We start from the raw sequence: 24,297 nt of genomic DNA, 5'->3' as shown, positions 1-24,297 counted from the left end.
ACCGGCCAACTGGTTGCTGATGGATCTCAAAGAAAGAAAACCCTAATACTCGATGGAGAAGAAAGAAGAATGGGAGAGAGAGAGAGGAGGAGAGATCGGTGAAAGGAGAGGAGGAAGAGAATTAGGCGGCAACTGGTTGTAGTGGCGGTGAGGAGGGTAGAAGAAAAGAGGAGTTCATGAGAGGTACGAAAGGGAAGAGAATTAGGCGGGTTAATAAAATTTAATATTTTTTCAGAGTCCAGACTGCCGTTTAAGTCCAGACTCTGTTAAATTAGAGTTTCAAAAATAAGGCAGTGTGGCAGCATTCCCTTGGTGGGGACAGAAAATTTTTTGTCCCCTAGGGACAGACGATGTGAGCTCCCCCCCACCCCCCACTCCCCACTCTTTGCTTTTGCTCACAGTGCTCCAACTAATCAAATGATCCTTTTTCAACTCTCCTAGCTCCCATAAGAAATCCCTCATTATTTTCTCCAACCTTTTTGCCACCTTGACTGGAATTTTTAAGATAAATAAAAAATACTCAAGAATATTTGCAAAGATGAGTTTTATAAATGTTATGTTGCCTTCCAAAGAGACATAGTTCTTTTTCCAAGAAGCCAATTTCTTCATAAATTTCTCCAGGACAGGGTTCCAAAAGTTAATCAACCTTGGGTTTCCTCCCAAAGATAGCCCAAGATAATTCAAAAGCCACTCAGAAATAAGACAACCCAAAATGTTAGCATAGTACTCAACCTCAACCTTACTCAAGTTTATCACTACCAAACAGCTTTTCCCAAGGTTGACTCCTAAATTGGAGATAAGTTCAAAACAACTCACAAATCACAAGGATTTGAAGGTTATGCAACTGATAAAGACTAATATCCTCACAAGTCACAACAGATGATAATATCATCCAGAAATTGCAAACAAGAAAAAACAACCATTCATAACCCACTCTAAGCCTTTAATCAAACCACAACTATTAGATCAAGAGATGAGACCACCAAGAACTTAGCCACCAAGGTGAACAAGAAAGGAGATAAAGGGTCACACTTCCTGAGTCCTTTCTTAGCCGGAAATAGATCCTTGGTAGAACCATTCATTAAAATCTAGTGGCAAGATTTGAGAAGATTTGAGACACCCTTTTATCCAATTGCTCCAATGCATTCTAAGCCCACATTCATTCAATACTAGATCCCATAAATCTCATCCCCTCCTTACCTCTTCTCTTGAAGTCTTGGAGGCATTTATTGGCAATAAGGATTTGATCAATTACTTGTCAGCCTTAAACAAAGGCACCTTGGTTTTGTAAGATTATGGAAAAAGAAGACCATCTTGATTCTAAGGGACAGGACCTGTAATTGCTTTGTAGAGACTTCCCACAAGGATTATGGGTCTAAAAGTCCTTTGGATGATTCACACCGTGTCTCTTTGGAATGAGAGGCACAAAAGTATCATTTGCTTCAAAGTTAATAATCCCTCTCTTGTAGGACTCTTCAAATATAAGACCATTCTTTATAATGTCCCAACATTCTTGAAAAAAATCCTATTGAGAATAGTTGAGTTTTGGGCTGATTTAACGTTTTTTATTTACATAGCATAGTTAGGGAGTTATTGGGCCTTAGGCCCATTAGTTTATGTTTCAAGGTAAGAGTGTTTTTAAGTTCTCACAAGTAGCCAACTTACTAAGGGCATACTTGTCTTTGTACTCTCTTTTATTTATGAGTATATAATCTAATGAAAAGGGCGGCCAGACCTAATTCGGAGCTTCTCCCATTCTCTTCTCTCTTCTCTCTTTTTCTCAGCTGAAACCTTTTCTTCTCTTTCTTTTCTTCTTTCTTTAACAGCTTTTATATCAAAACAGGTTGTCCAAACTTTTCTACTAGGATACATCCAGTCCTAGATAAATTTCCCAACACAATAATGATATTCACTACATAAATGAGCCAGCAAGCCATCAACATTTTTTTTTTCAAATAGCAACTGGGTTGCTAACATCTTAAAAGACCAAGGATGAGTTGATGGCTACGCCAAACACATTCATTTCAGACCAGGCAATGGCCATGATATCCTTTTTTGAAGGGACACTAGGTGTGGTCGGGGCCCTCTGTGTGAAGCATCCCTAACTCTGTTTGGCATCACAATCCAAGAGAAGGATAAGGTCAGTGGCTACTTTCAAATGCAGGGAGATCGTGTGCACCCCAACACTGAGAAGAAACATCCATGATCGGGAGTTACAGGAGCCAGCTTCGTTCATGGAAGCCATTAATAAAGCCCAGCCCAATGGTGAGCAGGAAGATCAAAGTCGCTGGAGGGTGGGCCAGAAAGAAAGCTTCATAGTAAAATCATGCTTTATTAATCTTTGGCAGGATGAAAGGGAGAAGGTGGAGTGGAGATGGATCTGGAGATCTAAGGTACATCCAGGGTGATCTTTTTTTCCTGTGAGCACAGTGCTGGATAGAATCCTTATCCTTGACAAGCTGCATAGTAGGGGTGTTCAGTTGGCAAACAGATGCAGCCTGTGCATGAGCCATCTAGAGACTGCTTCCCATTTGCTAATTCAATGTAAGGTTGCTCAAAGCTGTTAGTCGCACTGTCCAAAGCTGTTTGGTGTGCAATGGGTAACTCCAAAAGACTTGCAGGCTCAGTTGGTGGTGTGGCCAATGACAGGTCTTAGCAGAAAAGGTATTATCTTCTGAAGAATAATTACAGGAGCAATCAGCAGGTGCTTATGGCAAGAAAGAAACAACAGAATCTTTAGAGACAAGTCAGGCCATTGAGCAGATGAAAGGAAAAAATCAAATATCAAATGACTTTCTGATCAAGAGCTTACATGGAGTTTTTTGTTTTAAAGTATTCATTTATAGAATCAGTGGTATAGTATTATTCTTGATTCAGCTGATAGCTCTGACTAACATTTTGTATAGCAGCAAGTGTTCCTCTCCCTCCCTATCTTTAACACAAATACCACCTTTCAAAAAAACGATAAAATCTTAACAGCAAGCGATCAACCTAGGGTTTGAAGTACGGGTGCAACTAGGGTACCGACCATCATTGTCATCATCATCCAAGCCTTGTCCCAACAATATGGGGTTAACTACATGAATCTTGTTTCATCATTCCATTTGTTCAGTGCCATATCCATCATTAAATTATAGATGCTTAAATCATTTCTTATTACTTCCACCCAAGTCCTTTTCGACTTGCAACACAGGTACCCTGTTTGAAGAAGAATTTAGACAGCATCAAGCCTGAGCCCATTCAACTTTTAACAAATGCTCAATCCAAGTTTGCCCAAGTTGAACCCCTAGTTCACAGGTTAGCAAATAAATTCACTGACAATATGGCTAAATTGTTTTGGTGATGGTTGTAAAAGAACTATTTGTAATTACTAAGGGAGAATAAGTGTGAATCCTTAACCTGCTTGCTGAACCTCTTAGGGCAGATCCACCTGGACACTTCGTTGGAAGACTCAAGAATCTGGGTAGGCTCTCCAGACGGCCTCTTTTCTTGCTCCTCTTTCTTCAAAGTACTTGCTTCCCCCAACCCTCTAGGTGGGACCTTCCCTGTGAAAGAAATCTGGTGCAAGCCTATTCCCCCGAAGATCCAAGCTTTCTGTTGGGAAGTATTCCTTGGTAAGGTAAATACTTGTGATATGTTGCAGCAAAGAAGGCCATATATGTGCCTTTCTCCTCATGTGTGTTCACTGTATAAGGAAAGTGGTGAGACCCTTTCTCATTTAATGATATCCTGTTCTTTTGTGTATCGAATTTGGGATTTCTTTTGTACTCTCTTTGGCTGCAGGTGGGCTCCCCCTAAAGATGTGGCAGGACTCTTCAACCATGATTTCTTGAGACAGAGAAAGAAATGAGGGATGGTAATGTGGAAAGCAACAAAGGCAGCAATTTGTTGGGTAATATGGGAAGAGAGAAACAACAGAATTTTCTTAGAAAAAAGTAGAACAGTAGAGGAAGTGATTGATAATATCGAGGTGAAAGTAGCCCATTGGGTAAAACTCTTGGACTGCTTTCAAGTCTTCTCAGTCACAGATATTCTAAGAACATGGTTCGAAGTAGCACAATCTTCGAGAGTAAGAGATAAAGTAAGGCCGGAGTGGAAACCACCTGAAGGCAATAAAGTAAAGCTGAATTTTGACGGGTGCTCATATGCATGGTTCAAAGTAACGATATGATATGCCCCGTATCGGGCATATTGTATCGTATCTTTTGAAAACGATACGGTCCAAAACGCCTGTTTCCAAGTGTTTTGGACCCCCAATTTTTTTAATAATAAAAAGCATGCTACAGCTTCCCAAGAAACCAAAATTTGAAAAAAAACTAAAAAAAAATAGAGTTTCGGCCGTTTCTAAGTGTCGATACGATACGGCCGAAACTCATATTGTATCGATACTTTGAACCTTGCTCATATGGAAACCCAGGCATCTCAGGAATAAGAGGAGTATTAAGAAACCCTGACAAGAGGATATTGGGTATGTTCTCAGGGCCGATTGGCAATAGAAACTCGCTGAAGGCTGAACTATTGGCATTACTACAAGGGTTAAAGCTAGCCAAACAACTAGGATGCAAACATGTTGAAGTGAAAGGGGATTCAGAAGTAGTAATTTCATGGGCAACAAATAGCAGCCACACCCCATGGACGTTTAAACATGTGATTAGGTAAGTGGAGAAGATTGACAAGGAGGTTGGGGCTGAATTTAAATGGGTCCGAAGAAGTGCAAATGGGCTAGCTGATGGATTAGCAAAACAAGGGGCATTGAGACAGCCATTATTTTGGGCTACACTGTAATGAGGGATGAATAGAGTGAGGAAAAGGGATCAACAGTCCCATCATCAAATTGTATAAAACGCTTACAATCTGAATTTTAATAAAACACATATTTACTGATAAAAAAAATGAACTACTTGTAATTAGGGAAGGGAAGTTCTAGATAGAACCACTAGCCTAAACGTAAGGTGTGCTTCTACTTAGTGTACATAAATCATTTTTTACTCATAAGCATTAAAGTTTAACTGATAGCAATCACACATACTAAAAAAAAGGACCATGATAACACATATAACATACCAAGCAAAAGCATTTGAAGAAGGATATACATAAGATTTCTCATAGATTGAAGCAGCTGCAGTAGCAGCTTGGAGTCTAGCATAATGCTGCCTCAGGTTATCATCCACTACACCATCTGCTGAACCCTGAGATGATGTACCAGCAGCTCCTGTTTCTGGTCAAAGTGGAAAGAAGTAAAGCTGTTAGAAAGAAAGTTGGATCCATTTCTAGTATTTGATTTGTTAATCCCTAAATACTAAAAACTAGAAATGATCAACTCATCCATCTATCCATTAACCGCCACAGTTAAGAAGAAATAGTAATGGAACAACCCAACGTCATTAGAAGTATGACAAAGAAATCAAGCCAGTAAAGTGAATATAAAAAGCTTACCTTGTTGATGAACCTCAGTGTGTATTCCCTGTTGCCCTCCAGCTGTGGAGGTCACATTCTCAGGTGGAACAACTAATGCTCTGCATGTTGGACAAGTCTGTTGCCGCTCCAACCATGATCGAAGGCAATGCACATGAAAAAGGTGGCCACAGATGAGCTTCTTTGCTGTTATCATCTCCTCACGACAAATAATGCAGGTTGCATCACTCCTGCATATCCATCACAATTATTTTACAATGCTTAACGTAGTGACCTAATTAAAAAGTACAGGCCTAAAGAGGAAATCAAGTAAATGACTCACGCATTAAGTTCTTCAGGTGTTGCATCAGGGAAGCGGTCATTCATGTTTGAAGTAATTTTCCGGTACCGAATATAATCAGCAACCCGGACCTTGAAGTTACGAAAAGTCTCATAAAGCTCTCGAATCAAATGTAATGGCACACCATAGTTCCTAAGGAAAGAAACACCAAATTCAGTAAAACATGAAACGAAAAGATTAATAACTGGGAAAAAAGCAATTTTTCTATAATTAGGAAAAAACAAGTATATTAACAAAGAGAACCAATTTAACAGGAACAGACGGCTGTACAGTGGCCTATGAATATCAACTCCTTGCAAGAAACAAAGCCCGAGGCATGGACAATTACCAAGCATTTTTTCTTTTGAAGATCAATAAAGAAAAACAAAATTATTCATAAAAAAGGTGGTATTTTGTTTACTCATAAAACAGTTACCAAGATAATTCAGGTGGTACTTGGTTTAACGGGAATAAACAAAATGTATATCTAGGTGATGCAGGATCTGAAGTGTCAAATTTGGAATTTTGTGAAATTTTATGTACTTCTGTATTTTTTTGGAGACCGGAGATAATTTTGCCATTTTTACAATTTTTCTGTAGGGTCCAATAATAGGGTTTGATTGTCTATTTATGATTTGTTTATGTTTAAAATTTCAGAGTCATTGCATAAGTGGGATAGAGTTCTTGAGTCTTCTTTGAATTGAAATAGGATATGATGGCTTAGTTTGAGTCCTACTAGGATTACTGAGTCTAACAGTTCGATCCTAGGACTATGAGTCTAACAGTTTGAATCCTAGGATTATTATGAGTTTACAGTCTATAAATATGTATGGATGTTTTACACACACAAAAAAAAAAAAAGCAATGAAGTTTATTGAGTTTTCTTCTACTTATGCTAATTATGGTGAGTGATTCCCATACCCTAGAGTGATTCTAGGCACCCCATGAGTGATTCCAGGTATTTTCTCTCTTCTTTCTATTCCTATTTTCTTTCTTGTACCTTCAAGAAGCCATTACAGCCATCAACAGCCATAATTTCTGATCAAAGAAGGTCATTCAACGTTCCCTAAGGACTAGAATTGAACCGGTCCTACATCACTAGGTGTTGTGTGCACCCACTTATTCAAACACAAAACCCTTCAAAAAACTAGGGTACAAATGTACAATGACTAGCTTTTCTCCCTAAAAGGTTCAACCTGTAAGTAGACCTGTTCATGGGTCGGGTAGCCCGACGGGCCGGCCCAGCCCGGCCCGACCCCCGGACGGGCTTGCGCATGAACTTTAGCCCGTGGGCTTGACAGTCCAACTATTTTACGGGTCGGGCTCAGGATTTGTCACAAAAGCCCGGCCCTCTCTCTCTCTCTCTCAGTTCTCACTCGCACGCACTCACATATTCTCAAGATTCAGGAACCGGCGAACTCAGGCACCGGCGCCAGCCGCGCCACTAGTGAACTCAGTCGCCCCTCTCTCTCCGGCGATGAATCTTCTCTCTCTCTCCACCATTCCTCTCTCTCTTGTCTCTCTTGCAGTTCTCATTCTCATGTATTGTTGCATATTCTCAGGAACCAATGAACTCAAGCATCGGCGATGGCGAACTCATGCACCGGCGCTAGCCGCACCACCAGTGAACTCAGTCACCCTGCATTTCAACCTCTGTTAGGTCGGGCTTCGGGCTCGGACCCAAGTTGTAGGCCCGTTGGTCGGGCCAGGCTCGGGCTCAAGCCTGAAAAAATCTTGTTAATGAAGAGTAAAAGCCCGGCCTGACCCATGAACATGTCTACTTGTAAGTTAGGTCTCACACAAGAATATATCAAAGTAAATTTCTTAATAAGTACTACACTCAAGAACTCTCATCAAAGTCATACTGCTAAGCCAAAATCAAATTGCCCGTGCATTATATTGGTTAGCTTTCCCAATATGATGACCTACACTTGAACTAAATTGTAACGTTTTTTCTTAAGCCAATGTTTATAAATGCAACTAAACCAAACATACAGGCCAAGCTCCTTCAGTTGGGTTTGGGAAGCGCTGCAAGTTGCATATGGCAAGTAGATTGTTCTTGATCAACTGCTCCATGAGGTCTTCACAAACATTGTGATAAAGCCAAGAAAGTGGTTCTTCACCTTAACATGGACTCATTCAGACATTGAAAAGTTCAGTTTTCGCTATACACTTACAAAGAATTCTTCTACAAGGGAGGGAGAAGGAGAGGAGGTAACTGTGCACTCCCCTCAAATTGTTTGAACTGATTCAGAGGTAATACAATATGGGGAAGTAAATATAGAAAAGTTGGTAGAGAGAGGTTCAGATTGGGAAATCACTTGGATTAGTCTTCTGGGGAAGGGAAGGTTTTGCCAAAATAGTGTTCGAGTAATTCGAGCAGAAGAAGAAAGAAGATAGAGATAGAGAGAGAGAGAGAAAGAGAAATCCTAGAGAAAAACAAGGGGTGGAACGAGGAAGAGGAAGAAGAGGAAAATTTGGACGAGAACAAGTAAAGAGGAGTAGGATAGTGGGAGGGAGGGGAAGAGGGATGAAGATTCTCAGTTGGAATGTGAGAGGTTTGAGGGATGGGAAAAGATGGGAAATGGTAAGAAATCTAATTAGAAACACCAAACCAGATATGGTGTTGTTGCAGGAAATAAAACTGGAAAGTTTTGACTTGAGACTAAAACTAGATATTTGGGGAGAGGAGGGTGGAGAACGGGTGGATCTACAAGCTTCGAGATTGTCAGGAGGGGTTGTGATAATTTGGAGTTCAAAAGTCTCAAAGTTGATTTATTGGAAATTTTCTAGAATTCATTTGAGTTACAGCCTTGTAATGTAGATGCATTCTCAGTTTAATGTTCTGGACATGTAATTGAAGTATATACTTGATGTTGTTGGTGTGTCATATAGACAACCTATGTGATAGGATGTAACCTTCTCTTTTTATAAATTTTCTTTCTTCTTGATTCTTCAAAAAATAAATAAATAAATAACTCTTCTACTAAGAGGAAGGCCAAATTTGTTAGACAGTTTTGTATGCCCTTAGCTTCAATCAAAATGATGTACTTTATGAGTTTATTGTAAATGAATAAAAGTGCATATTTGATTCATGTTCCCTTGGTATGTTTCTGTGTAATACCCTTAAATTGGACACTTAATGAGACTCGTGTTAGTTTAGAATGTTCACAGCTAGTGGGTCGGTCTGGGGAGACCTGTCCTGACAAGGCTGACACTGTGGTGCCACCAAGTCGATTGGGGTGGCTTGTCTCAGCTACCGGGGTGAGACCAGGCACATACAGTGTGGGATTAATTGAATCTTTAAACTGGACCAGATTTCCAGTATGGCCCTGGACCTTGGAGATTGATGGGCAAAACTTGAAAGTTACACCCGACCCCTAGACTCGATTATGATACTGCACTAGGTGTCGGATTGGGCTGTCTTTGATGTACCAATCAGTGAGATCCTTAGTGGGGGTCAAAACCTGGGTATGTTGGGACAGTTTGAGAATTCATCTGAGTGGGTGATCATAGTGACAGGATCAGCCCCTTTGTCGGACAAAGGTAATGATCGGGGATGCACTCTCACTGATAAAAACCAAGACTACCGGCAGCCGATTTCAATCGTTGAGATTTGTTTTTGCAAAATATATTTTATATGAGATATAAGAGTATATATATTATGCTTTCAAAATGTTTGCAAAAGGTTTTAATTCCCAGGATCCATACTTGAGAGAGCGCAACACTGTTCCTTGCAACCGAGGGAGAGGTCCTCTCTTGTCAGGTAGTGTATGATCATTATGGGCTGAGAGGTTAAGTGTAAGGCCATTGAGGATAATACCTGATGGGCTAATCTTGCATCTGCCCACAGTCCCTGGGTGTTACAAGGTGGCTTGGCCCAGGGACCACTTAGAGTAAGTGTTGGGCCCATAGAGCCCATCTGATGGGTTTCAGGGGGTGCACTGTCCATAACAGTGTATTCGGCCAGGCCTTGTAACAAAGGCTGGGCTGAACCCATGTGGCTGATGTGTAGATCAATGTTTGGGTCCCACGCCATACAAGGAAGCCCAACTAGGCAGCAGTTTGGAAGGTTCAATGAATACATAACCCTAAATGGGCCTTAAGCCCATTTCGAACTGGGCTAATTTGATTAGTCTTTAAGGGGCAAATTCAGAAATAAGATCAGCTGATAGGATTGGGCCCACACCCTATCCACTCAGAGAATCCAAGATCTAAATGAGATTTAGATTTGGAAACTTCCTAATTAGATTAGGAACTAGCTGATCTAATCTGCAGATAAGATAAGGTTTATCCCTTATCTTAAAGGGACTTCTAATCCAGATATGATTTGGGTTAGCAACTCCTAATGGGATTAGGAGTTGATCCCCTTAAGTCTATAAAAGGAAGAGGGGGCGGCAGCCTTTAGATATCCAAGAGACTCACCAGCAACAGTCTTGTCTTTAGAGCTGAGATCACAGAATAGAGAATTCTGCACCCTGCAAATACTCTCTAGCCGCCTCCTTCCTGCAGCCGCCGCCTATTGCAGTTCGATCTCCATTCCTTGGGGTAAATCAAGATTGGATCTTGATTCCAATCTTTTGGAGAAAAGATTGGTAGGAGTTGTATTCACAAGCCGTCCAGGTGATTCTTGGGAAGAATCAAGTTCTTAGGAAGGACATTGCTGATTCTGCTCCACCTTGCACTGCGTCATCTTCAGTGGGAGCAGATTTTGGTTTCTACCTTGGGCGTAAACACCTCCGTTGAGAGATATTATTTCTCTGTATCAGGTATTATCTCTCTCTCCTCCTTTTGGTTCAGATCTGGTTCAGTTTATGGTTCAAGAATGATCCTTGAAAATATGATTTTCTAAATAGGGAATTCGATTCCCAGTTGAAGGGAAAGAAAATTTTTTTGAAATTGGCCCCCCTTTATTCCGCAATCTTGGGCGTCCATTTGATGGATTTCCTATCCCTTAGTCACATGGAAAATTTTGGTTAACCAAACTTCAGGTTTTAATAGGAGATTCCTACTCAGGATTTTAAGCAAGAGGAAGTTGAATAAAATTCTCTACATGAGTAGACAAATGTAACAATTGTCAGTTTCGTAGTTTCAATTGCTAATATGGTGTTACACTTATAATAGGTATGTTCAAAGAGGCCCTTGCCAATATTTATGTAATTGAATAGAAATGGTTTAACACATCAGTTTTATTTTGTTTCTGTGTATAACGAAACATGGACACATCATGCATATTGATAATTGAGATTGATGCTAGCTGAAACCAACCTCATATAGATAGGACAAGGTTTAGATGATGATGATAGATTGATTGCCAGGGGCCATGCCAATAATGAGAAACTCATGCACATATATGCATATATAAAATGCATTTGTAAGTGTCTGCAAATGCAAGTATATGTATATTCTAATAAAGGAAAATGAAGGTTAGGCATTATATGCAATACTATATCTACATCTACAATGTATACCTCAAAAGAAAAACAGTCTTTTGAAAAGAAAAGACTGTTTAGAAAGTTGCAAAAATTCAAAAGGAAATAGCAGAAATCAGAGTTCAAGATGAGAGAATAAGAAGAAGGTGGCGGCAACTTGGGTTCAGAGAGAGATTTTTCGAACATAATCTCCTCTTACTCCCTTAATTCTATTTCATTAAGTTAAACTTTAGTAATTTATAGAGAGGACCCTAGTTGTGCAGAAAATTAAAAAGACATAACATAAGAAAGAATAAAATCCAAATTAAGGCCCATTACAGCAAAGAACATAAAAAGATAAAAAGGATAAACAGCCTATAGGCCGTTCGGCCCATCTTCTCTACACTCCCCCTCAAGTTGAGCATAGATGTCAATCATGCCAAGCTTGTCAGTATCATGCTAAAGCTTAGCCTTGGGAAAGCCCTTAGTAAGGAAATCAGGTAATTATCCTTCAGAGGTGATGAAAGGTAGACACACTTCTCCAGAAGCCACTCTTTCTCGATTGAAGTGTCTGTCAACCCAGTGCACTGGGTTGTGAGCAATGTTGATGGCGGCCTGATTATCACAGTATAGCATCATTGGCTTATCATGCTCAATACTCAATTCCTCCATCAAGAATCTAAGCCACAATAGTTCAGAAACTCCATGAGCCATGGCTCTGTATTCTGCTTCGACTGAAGATTGAGCAACACCTGATTGTTTCTTGCTTCTCCAAGAGACAATATTACCCGCCACCAAGCTATAGTACCCAAAGGTAGATCTTCTATCATCGATGTTTCTGACCCAGTCAGCATCTGTGTAGGCTTCAAGTTTCATATGGCCATGCTTAGCAAATAGATATCCCTTTACAAGGGAGCCTTTCAAATAACACAATCCGCCCTATTGCTGCCATGTGAGTATCCCTGGGAGCATGCATGAACTGACTGATGCAACTGACAGCATATGCAATGTCTGGCCGAGTCATGCATAGATAGAGAAGTTTTCCAAGTAGTCTTTATAAGACTCACTTATCTTTTAACAATATTCCATCTGAAGCAGAGAGTTTATGGCTCATATCGATAGGAGTAACAACTGGTCTAGCACCCATCTTCCCTGTTTCAGAGAGCAAATCAAGAACATACTTTCGCTGAGAGATAATGATCCCATCCTTGGATCTAGCAACTTCTATGCCAAGAAAGTATCTCAATTCCCCCAAATCTTTATCTCAAACTTTGTATGAAGGAAAGATTTGAGATCAGTAATCCCTGATACATCATTACCAGTCACAACAATATCGTCAATATACACAATCAGGAAAACGGCCAACGATCCTCTCCTCTTCGCAAAGAGGGTATGATCAGATTGTGTCTGTACATAGACAAAACTAACAAGGGCAGCCCTAAACCTTTCAAAACATGCTCTAGGGGACTATTTGAATTCATAAAAAATATCTCTTCGGCCTGCAGACCTTTCCTTTCATATCTGTTTCATACATCCCTAGAGGAAGAGACATATAGACCTCCTCATGTAACTCTCCATTCAGAAATGCATTCTTTACATCCAGTTGATAAAGTGATCAATCTGAGTGTGCAACAACAGATAGCAGAACTCTCACAGAAGTCATCTTGGCAACAGGGGCAAAGGTCTCCAGATAATTAATCCCATATGTCTATGTATAACCTTTTACAACCAGCCTAGCCTTGTACTTTTCAATGGTGCCATCAGCATGATATTTGATAGTAAAAAGCCACTTACAGGCTATTGAATCCTTCCCTTCAGGCAAATCAACCACTTCCCAAGTGTCATTCTTGTGCAGGGCATCAATTTCTATTCTCATAGCATCCCTCCATTCTGAAATATTAAGAGCTTCTGACACAGACCTGGTAATTGGGTTAGAAGCAACAGAAGAAAGGTAGGAAAAATATGAAGGAGAGAGCAAACTATAAGAAAGGTGTTTGGAAATGCAATGTACAATACACTTCATTTTTCCTTTCCTAATAGCAATGGGGCTATCAAGGTCTGGGAAGGATGGCTCCAAAGGGGCTATAACAGTACCTGCTATCTCATCTATAACTGGAAGTGCATGCTCATCTGTAACTAGAAGTGCATGAGGCTCATGTGTTATTGGGGAAACAATCTGCTCATTTCTGGTTATCAGCCGTTGGTACAACCTGGGATTAAAAAGAGGGCGAGGAGGTAAAAGAGGAGGGATAGGAACACTAGAATGAGAGTAAAATGACTGATCCTCCCTTGACTCATTTGAAAGAGGAAGAGACTCAGCAAAAGACTCAACTGGGACAGGAAGAGGAAGAGCAAACACCTGTGACAAATCCTCCCCCTTTGGACAATGTCTCTCTAGAGAAGAACCATAAAAGGAAGAAAGTTCATCAAAGGTGACATCCATTGAGACATACCGAGTGTCAGTCTTCTGACCAAAACAACAGTAACCCTTCTATGTAGGGGAATAACCAAGGAATATACACTTGTGAGCTTTTGGTTCAAATTTATGTCTCTGGACAATTGGGATATGTACATAACAAGTGCAGCCAAAGACACAAAGAGGAATAGGAAAAAGATCATTGTCTGGATGAAGAAGACTGAAGGGAGACTTAAACCCTAAAACCCTGAATGGCATACGGTTTAAAAGGTATGTAGCAGTGAGAACAGCATCACCCCAAAATTTTGTAGGGACATGTGAGGCAAATAGAATATTTTTTGCAACTTCAACAATATGTCTATTTTTTCTTTCAGCAACTCCATTCTGTTCTGGGTCCTAACACAGGAGCTTTGATGAATAATCCCTAAACCAGTGAGATAGCAGGTCAGGTTTTTCTCAAAATATTATTTTGCATTGTCGGATCTAAAAATTTTAATTCTGGTATCAAACTGGTTAGGACAAATTCATGGAATTGCCTCGCAAGTCTGGGAACTTCATCACGGGACTTAGTTAGGCTACTTACAAATAACAAGTTTGTATTTAGTCTGAGTACATGAAGAGCAGAAGGAAGAACCAAAGAGTTTGTAGCCTTGATGGTTCCCTCGCCGGAGACAGGAGCAAGAGATCCATCGGCTATGGTGATTTTGTCATGTCTAGGAAGTAAATCATATGAAACAAACAAAGTAGAAAGGCCGGTCATATGATCAAAAGCACCAGAATCAATAATCCAAGGGATCCTACGATTACCTGAAATGGTTGCATGATTGGCAGAAGCCCGTGTACCTGACGGAGCAAATGCAGAAGATGTTGAATTTCCTGAAGGGTTGGAAGAAGAGGTCACACCCTCTAGGTGACTGATCATCCTCCCAAACTTCTCATATTCTGCCTTCATAGCTGCTAGCTGCTCACTAGTTGTCATCTCTTTAGTTTGGTATCTGTCACTATCTGGACCAGTAGCAACATTGGCACTCCCTGCCTTTATATTATCAGACTTCTTCTGAAACCAAAGTGATAGAAGCTCATGATGCAATTTCCAACACTTGTCTTTAGTGTGTTTTGGCTTTTTACAGTACTCACAGATAATCTCTTTTTCCTTGAGCTACTTACTCATGATGCAACCCCCTTGGGTTTCACTCCCATATTAGCAAAGTAATCATTTAGACCAGCCCCTTGGACATGGACAAGCCTTCTGCTTTCTTCATTACTTACCAAGGCATATGCTTGAGACAGTGAGACACTATCCTTGGATAAAATATTTTGCTTTGTAGTGTCGTACTCTAGATTTAGCCATGTCAAGAACTTAAACACCATGTTTCTCTCAACCAGTTTTTTGTAGGTCTCAGCATCATTAGTGGTGTCCCAGGCTACAGCTTCTATCAAATCTATTTCTTGCCATAAAGACTTCAGTGTTGAGAAGTATACAGCTAATAATTTATCCCCGTGTCTCAAATTCTTCACATCACTTCTCAACTTATAAACCCTGGCCACATTTAATTTTTGGGAATAGGTTTCAGCAACACTATCCCAAATTTCCTTAGTTAAATTCATCTAAAAATAGTGCTAACTAATCTATGGTTGCATTAAGTTCACAAGCCATCTAATAACAGTATAATTTTCTTACATCCACTTTTCATATGATGGATCATCTTCCGGAGGAGCCTTTTTGCTCCCGGAGATAAAACCCCATTTGCCTCTACTACAAATATGATTTTTTACTGATTGTGACCAACCCAGATAATTAGTTCCATCCAGCTTGACTGTGATCAGGAGTATAGAGTCTACAAAGGCTCCCGAAACCTATCCGAATTCAGCAACATGCTTGTTTTCAAAGTCTGAGGAGTTCATCTTCTTAAATACTTCAAAAATGACTTCAAACAACTTCGAACAACAGAAAAATAAGACAGAACAAAAATTGTGTTGTGAGCCAACCTCTATGCAGTCACACCAATAACCTGCGTCACACCCGGAAGCCGAGAGAAACAGAGAAAGCTCAACCGCTCCTTGTAGACTTCACAAAACACCAACCCACTTGATTCGGTCTTCAAGAAGAATGAGAAGGCCTTCAGTCACTGAGTGCCCAGGTCAAACTCCTTGTGGGGCCCGCAATCAAATTTCTCCAGAAAATTAGGGTTTCGAACAACACACTTGAATCTGTCAAGAGGACGACAAAACCAGTCCCCTTCTCTTCAGAAACCACTAACAACTGAGCTGAAATAGGTTCTTAACTATTCATACGATTCAATTCTCCATACACACTATGTATGGGAAAAGAAAAGGTGAAAATGAGGGAAAAACGAGCCGGCTCTGATACCAAGAAGAAAAACAGCCTTTTGAAAAGAAAGAATTGTTTAGAAAGTGGCAAAAATTCAAAAGAAATTAGCAGAAATCAGAGTTCAAGAGGAGAGAAGAAGAAGAAGAAGAAGAAGGTGGCGGCAACTTGAGTTCAGAGAGAGATTTTTTGAACATAACCTCTTCTCTTACTCCCTTAATTCTATTTCATTAAGTTAAATTTTAGTAATTTATAAAGAGGCCCCTAGTTGGGCAGAAAATTAAAAAGACATAACATAAGAAAGAATAAAGCCCAGATTAAGGCCCATTACAGAAAAGAACATAAAAGATAAAAAGGATAAACAGCCTATAGGCCATTCGGCCCATCTTCTCTACAACCTCCAAATAGAAAATTCAATGTTGAATGAATCACTTACACAAAAATCAGAAAGAAGAAGCATAGGTACATAGATAAGTGAAGCAAATCACGTATAAGCTCCAAGTAAAAGGTGTAAACTGCTTTTCTCTCCCATTGTCCTTCCATCAGCATGTCACTAATATAGAAAATATATTTTACAAATGTTGACACTATAGTTGTAGCTAGTATCATATACCTGAAACACAATAATCAAGGTCGTTATTTAAAGCTAAAAAATGAATAAAACAAGCAGAACATTTCTACTGTGATTGTAATGCTTTAGGAAATTAATATTTGAGGAAATATCAGGAGTTTTTATTGTAAGCTCTATATATACCAATGTAACACTAACACCTCTTGTCCATTACTAAGTTGCATCTCACCATTGAATGTACAGAATCACACCACACATTCACATACTTACAAATAGAAATGAATTCTCGATTCATTCTTTGCCCAACACTCTAGACTAGTATTGCACAAGATTAGAGATGAGAGTTAAGACTCCTCAAGGGTTTTGGGCAAAGCTCTCTCTAGTTTTATATTGCTTTTCTTTTATTTTAATATAATTTTTATGTTAGCATAAAAAAATCATATATTTATCTTTGTTTGTGTGTACTTTTCTATTTCCCCAAATTCAATACATCCTTTTTTGAGAGACAGCAATGTATTTGCATTGATATAAACAAAAAAAGGAGATGCTGATCAGGAAAAAAAAAAAAGGAAACCCTAGTATACAGTCAGTGACTGTACAACATGAATACAAGGGCTGCTAAAAAACAAGGAGCCCATCCCCAGATCAGCCCATCAAGCACTCAATAGAATACAAATTATTAAAGAAAACATCCATGAACATGCTAAAAGAAGATAACCACAAAAACAACTACCCATCAGCCCCCCTAATGACTTCATCCACAGTGGTCCAGGATTCCTTAAACATTCTAGTGTTCCTTTCAAACCATACAATCTAGACAGCCACAGCAGAAATTGACTTCCAAAAAGCTTTTCATCTCTTACCAAGGCCTTCAATTACCCACCCTCCAAAGGTCTCGTTAAGAGATTTGGGAAACACCTAACTAATACCAAGGACCTTTGAGAAAAAATACCACACTTCCCTGCTCAAAAGGCAATGGATAAATAGGTGATCAAATATTTCCAGGTTACAGAGTGCAATCAATATTCTGAATTGGCATACCTTTTCTGCTCTGATGAACCTTAGTTAGGCACTTGTTATGTGCAGCCACCCACATTAAAAATGCCACCTTCATTGGCACCAAATAGTTCCAAACAAAATTACATGAAAAAGGATTCTGCAATTGAGTTAAGATCCTTGGACATGATTTAACAGTAAGCCTTGTCACCCTTCCTCCACTTCCACACCCCTGATTCCTCCATTTTTGGACATAATTGTGTTCAGGAGAGATGCCACTTCCCCCAGTTCCCAGTCCTCGAAATTCCTCCTGATGATGGTGTCCAAACCACATTTCCCCCACTTGCTCATAACAATAAGATATGTGGCCCCCTTTACCTGCTGCAATCTCAAAAAGGGCAGGATCATTTTCAATGCATCTTAATCCTATTTTTAGTCTACCTTTTTACCTTCCTTTTACTTCTAAATCATTAATCTCTTTTGTTGACAAATCAGTCCAGCCCTTCCTTTCTTATGATCCTCAAAACCTACCTTTTAAGTTCCCACTTGAGCCCTTAATTCTTAGTTTTGATTGTTCAGCTTCTCTGAGTGTTTGCCCTACATCGGGTCCCTTTTCATCACCTCTTAACATGTTTTCTTTATTCACTTCTAATTTCAACCTGAGGGCAACATTATCACACACAAGTTCAGTTTCATGGCTAGTATGCCACATAAGTAATCAGGGCAAATATACCTAACCTATTTGAAAGCACCGGTTATCCTTTTATCATGTTTTTTAATTCTTTTTCACTTTCAAACCTGGGGCTTTACAACAACACGACACCTAATTTTCATTTCATAGTAAACAACCACTTATTTTAAATTAATTAGCAAAGGAAAATCCAGTAAAGCCCTTAAACCCTTTTCAAACACGTTTTGGTCCTGAGTAGGAAATATTCAAACATATCATCAAGTTGTTAATCCTTGAATAATTTTCATTTCAACCATTCAAAATTAACTAACAGATGGGATATCTGGAGCTTTCTCAAATAATAAATTTATTTCTGCATTTTTTATCAGTAGGTTTTGTTAATTAAACAAAAGAATAGTGTACAATAAATATACAAAGAAACATGCCAAACCACCCCATATAATCTAACCCATGTGTCCTATTTGTACTACAAAATTCAAGTTACACCTCTTTCCCCTTGAAAGTTTCCCCCAAAATAATTGGATCCTATTCACTCCTTGAGTAGCCAGGGTTTCAGCCATTGCGTTGGCTGATCTGACTCTAGTCCCCTTGTCAGTTTTGCTATTCTCTTATTGTTTGCCTATGGATCCAAGGACCTATGCTGTTATGAACAAGCCAGCCCAATACAACTTTAGAATCTCTTTCAACCTTAAAATTCCTGAAGTTTTAAAGATTTTCCCAGTCTAAGTGCATGTAGAACACATCCAGAAATTCCACCCCTATAGAGTCCCCATAGCCAATGGGACTCTTGAACAAAGATATTACATTCTCATCATGGTCCCTAAAAACTCCTCCAACATCTGAAGCTCCTCAGTTGCCCAAACATCACCCATCATTATTTAATAAATTTCATGATTTTACCTTCTTGAGGTAAATTTGCTTCTGCACATTTACCTTTTAATTATTTATTTTCTACCAATTTTTTCACATATATAGGATATTTGAATATGCATTGAATATATAATTTCCATGCATAGAAATGCATGTGTACATGAGGCCAAGGTCTTAAACTGGACCTTAATTCCTCATGGAAGTGGAATAAATTCATGGATGTTTTTGGATGGAATATTATGCTACTTCTAGCCAATAAAATTTTCCTTGGGCTTCCAAAAGCATCCATGAATTTGTTCCATACCCCTTATTTAGTAGACAGGAATAGATAGCCAAGTCAAGTCCATAGGCAATTCTTTAAAATATGCTGCCTATTGCATGTATACAAAAAAGACTTGAGGCATGTATAGGGGAAAAGTGCAAATAACCATTGCAGTGCACGTAAGTTTTTTTAAGATAAAAACTGAAAATGACAAAATAGTTGGAGACAGATACTCTTAATGTACAATCAATAGCAAGAAACATTTTAATCACGAGTATATAAATAATAGAAATGCATAAGCATAAGCCACTTACTCAAATGAAAAGAAAATAGAAACAGAAGCCTTCCATGTCTGTATCAAATGTTTCAAATAACTGTACAAGAAGAGACTATCCAAGATAAGAAGGAACCCCATGAAAGACACAATCCGGATATGAGACAACATGGGAACAGATGGAGTCGTCTCAATGTACTCAACCCTCTTCTGAGCCAACCAATGCAAAGCTTTAATTAACAGGAGACCAGTTACCATTGCAAGAAACATAACAGAGAAATCTTGTCGGAATATTGTGATCACAAAAAGGATTTCCATGATCTCCCTCCATGACTGTTCATTCAATCTCTCAACTTCTGCTTCTCTGAGGGACCCAAGGAACAAGCGCTTAATTAACTGCCACAAAATGCACATGATGACCAGACCCATATTTAAAAGAAGCACCAAACTGATCTTGGATGTGGACAGATACACCATAGCTGGGTAAAATTGACCTCTACTGCTGAAGGCATGACAAATTATAGCAAGTGTGCCCACTAAACTAAGCCCGGCATAAGTTTGCAGCCTCATCATCACTTATATGAGCTGTTTCAGCACATCATTTAGAAGAACACAAATCAGACCCATATCCAAATTGAAAGTAAGTTCCAATAACTTATGGGACAACAGAAAACCATTTGGCATGTACACATTTGTATTTTCTATAAAGCAGAAAATCATCATCTATAATGAAATTGGCACGGATTCTAATTCAAAAGATTCATCAAATGAATTTCACTTGGATATTGTTGTGTTATAGGCAATACAGGCAAAGGGGTTGATGATTTTGGCATTAGCCAGATAAAAGCAGAAGATGGTTGGAGAATACCACCCCTGCGTGAATAAGATAAATCACTGGACTGGAGGTCTGTTACTAGTGGATTTGTTTGAAAGTCATCCTTTTTGCAGGATGGGACGGTTATTTATATGGTTCACCTCTGCAGGGTGCTTTCTTGAGTTAAGTGTGTTTGCTTCTGTCACCTGCCTATGATTTGGTGCGCTTTCCTTCTTTCAGGTGCAGACAGGGCTGTGGAACTACTTTTCTCCTTCTGAGGGAGTTTTTCCCTTCCTTTATGCTTATCTTACCCTTTACCTTTCATTGGTAATATAAATTTTATATCTCGTTACCTATAAAAAAAAATAATTCCAACAATTTTATCTCTCGTTACCTATAAAAAAAAAATAATTTCATTGGCAACTTCTAAATGCCTACTTAAACTTCTCTTCTCCTAAATTTTATAAGAACAGGCACAAAAAATAAGAAATATAAAAAAATAAATAAAACTATATAGAACAGACTCTATCTTCTAAACCTACGAAATCTAAAAACTATATTCAATAGGGGAAAAGGCTAAAGAAAAACATTAAGCTCCTTTTTTTCTGATTCTCGACGCCAGAGAGGACCAGCTCTAGAGACAGCAAAAATAGGAGAGTCGAACTACAAAACATCCAGTATTGAAACTACCAACAATAGATTCAATCGGAACAAGTTTAAAAAATAGATAAACTCCACAAAAAATTGACCCTAATAGAGTGTAACTCCCAAATTACTAATACGCAGTTCAAAAAATGCACTGATGAAACAAATATGATAGATTTGGGAAAATTGCTTCTACGCAAAAAGAAAAAGAGGGAAGTTAAATACTGTGATAGGTCGAATTTCACGAGAAATACTGCAAACTTGGAGGCGGAAGGTTTCTTAAAGGAGTCCCTGAAGAAAACATCGTTTCAGAAAACCCTAAATGAGACTGCAAAACTCAATTTGCACTGGAAGAAGGAGCCCTAATGACAAAACCAAGGCTCGATCGAATACCAAGACTTCTTATCCAAAGAAAAATTAATAATTTTGAGATCAAACCCAACAGAAAAAAAAAAAAAAAAAAAAAAAAAAACCTAAATTCTGCTTTACTACATATTAACGATTTGCAAATAATAAGTCGAATTAATTCGAGAATCAAGAATACTTACTAGATATTCGTACCTGGAAGTCTGGAACAGTCGAGCAGAAATCGAATTAGAGTAGAATTTCGTCGACCGAGTCGACGCGGAAAACACGCAAACGTGAAAAAACGAGTCCCGGTCTCTCGTGAACAACCGATGTCAGACACGCTGTCTAACCTATCAGAAAAAGACACTTGTCCATTCTTTAGAGGTGGCGGCCACGTAATAACATTCGTAATTAGCGGAAGACGTTTAGGTGGGGTTTGATAAATCTGAAGAAAATTCAGATATGAAAAGTCAAGATATTAAAAGTGTTTAAATTGAAAAGAGGTATAATTGCTTTTTTATTTTTTAGAGTATCTCAATCCATAAGTTTGTTTGTGTTGGATGGACCTTTACCATCTAAAATTTATTGATTTTACTATTTTACTCCTATAACATACTATTTGAAAATGTGAAGTTCAATTTACATTATCTCATAAAAAATAATTTTCAACCTCAAAATAATATTGAAATAATACAAATAATAAATAATTAATTAATAATTAATAATTAATAAATGAAATTATTAAAAATAAAAAATAATTAATAACTATAAAAATATTAAAATAATTAATGATTATTAATTAATAATTTACACAAATAAAATTAAAATATTTTTTTAAAAATAATGAAATAATAAATAACATGAGTAAATTTAATAATAAATAATTAATGTTTAATAAAAATAATAAAAATTTGCAGTGGAAGACAGGGAGAGAGATTGGGGGAGGGAGGGAGGAGAGAGAGAGAAGATAGGGGGAGAGAGTCACCGCTGCAGGTTGCAATGATGATGGCAGTGGTGGGAGAGAGAGAGAGAGAGAGAGAGAGAGAGAGAGAGTCACTGCAAGTTGCAACAGCAATGGTGGTAAGACTGGGCTGAGACAGAAAGTGAGAGAACCATTGCGGCATTGGTTCTTCTCTCTCTCTTTCTCTTGTAGCGGCAATGGCGGTCGAAAGACAAGGCGGAGAGAGAGAGAGAGAGAGAGAATGCAATGGTGGTGGTGGCTGTGGAGCTTCGTTAGTTCACAGTGAGGGTTCAATTCGATTTACATGAAGGACAAAAATATGTAATATTAAAATTTCTTTGAGAGTATTTATGTCACTTATGCATCGCTAAATTGGGTCTGAGTGCATTAAGCAACTTCTCCAACTCTTATAAATTAAGATATAAAATCCAATTTCAAATCTGTAATAAGAGGTAAAACCAAACAAAACAAGGTGTCTGAAAAGCAAACTTTTCAGAATCATACATCTAAAAAGTGCAATCAAATGCCACCTTACATAGGGAGGACAACACTATCGGATCACTAGTTTAGGACCGTTAGATTGGAAGTTTTCATGTGAGAAATTGATAGCTTTGTTGGTTCTGTACAGACTAACAACTAAGGTTATAATTGCAGGGGTGATCATGGGTCGAGCCGGGCTTAGCACCCACAAACTACAGCCTGGGCTCGGGCCCATGTCAAGCTAGGGCGAGCCTTGGTCCCAAGTCATTAATTAAAGTTTTGTCTAATGTATATTATAATATTTATTATATAAGATATAATATATTTTTGATATGTGTATAAGATACAATATATGATATATTGTATATTATGCGTGTCATTTTAATTTTATAATATAACATTATATATATATATATAATAAGATGGTCCATGTCACCTTGCTTCTCCTTGCTCCATTACCCCAATCCTTCATTTTCTATGTCACCTTGATATATTTTATATTAATTTATTATAATTACATTTACTTTGATTAGTAGTAAAAAAATTAGGCTTAAAAAAGTAAATAATTAATTTACTATACATTACTAATAATCAATAGCAGTTTTAATACTCTTTTGGAAATTATCATACAATATTATAATTTATTGTTATTTAATTTACTCTTAATTGATTAGCTATAGAAAATTATTAGAATTGTATGAATGGCAAAATTTGTCCCTTGACTCTTGCAAAATTTGTTTAGAACATTCCCTTGACTCTCTCTCTAAGTGCTCCGAATCATCATTATAGGTTCCATTTTTTTAAATATATTGAGGTCTAAATTGAATTCATGATTTGGCCGCAATAAGATGTAGCTAATGTTTGGATCTTTATTCAACCATGTTTTAGGATAAGAAGTTGGAAAATAATAATTCTCTAAGCATGATGTTTAATTAATATGTGAACAAACCGGTTCAATAAACCAAATTGTTATATATATATTGGGGATTTCACCCGAATCCTCTATTGGCTCCATACATTTTCGGTGATGGGTAACCTGTAATTATATATTTATAGGTACAAGAGCTGACATTTGGGCAAAACAAGTAATATGCAATGGTCTAAATTGTATATTCATCATGGATAATCTGAATTCATGGTTAGATCAATTTAGAATTGGAATTGGAATGGTCTATTCCTATAGTCTGTTTGGTTCAAGAAGTAAATTGGAATAAGTTGAAAATGGGATTCCATTCCCATGGGAGGGGAGGAAATGGGTATTCCCTCAAATGGATAAATGCCATTCCACCAGGAATGGAAATGAGATTCCAATTCCATCCAACCAAACAGTTGGAATCGGAATGGCCCATTTTGATTTCAATTCCAGACCTTTAATCCCATGAACCAAATGGGCGGTAAATTTTATTTCTATATGGTGTGTTATGAATGAAATAAGTTGACATAACTTGAACCTATGACTCTTTACTAAACAAATAACACTCAAACCAATTGCAAT

General features: G+C 38.2%; 1 protein-coding gene across 8 annotated transcripts in view; it reads right to left on the bottom strand.

Moving 5' to 3' along the window:
* Nucleotides 1–21,713, bottom strand: part of LOC148879545 (ERAD-associated E3 ubiquitin-protein ligase HRD1B-like) — a 36,024-nt gene extending 14,311 nt beyond the window's left edge. Inside the window, exons 1-7 of one of the 8 annotated variants that reach the window (XM_088961112.1) lie at nt 21,575–21,648; nt 20,579–20,721; nt 19,595–20,139; nt 16,327–16,503; nt 5,738–5,887; nt 5,437–5,645; nt 5,065–5,218 (exon numbers count right to left, since the gene is read on the bottom strand). In XM_088961112.1, coding sequence (XP_088817238.1) covers nt 5,065–5,218; nt 5,437–5,645; nt 5,738–5,887; nt 16,327–16,503; nt 19,595–20,127 — 1,223 coding nt within the window. In that variant the 5' untranslated portion in view covers nt 20,128–20,139; nt 20,579–20,721; nt 21,575–21,648. The other 7 variants (XM_088961114.1, XM_088961118.1, XM_088961116.1 and 4 more) reach the window with 7 other exon arrangements.
* Between the last annotated feature and the right edge of the window lie 2,584 nt (nt 21,714–24,297).

The sequence above is a fragment of the Nelumbo lutea genome, chromosome 1, assembly GCF_056320005.1.
Source record: "Nelumbo lutea isolate HS-2025 chromosome 1, American lotus-T2T, whole genome shotgun sequence".
Classification (NCBI taxonomy): Eukaryota; Viridiplantae; Streptophyta; class Magnoliopsida; order Proteales; family Nelumbonaceae; genus Nelumbo; species Nelumbo lutea.
This window is presented reverse-complemented; position numbering and strand designations above follow the sequence as displayed.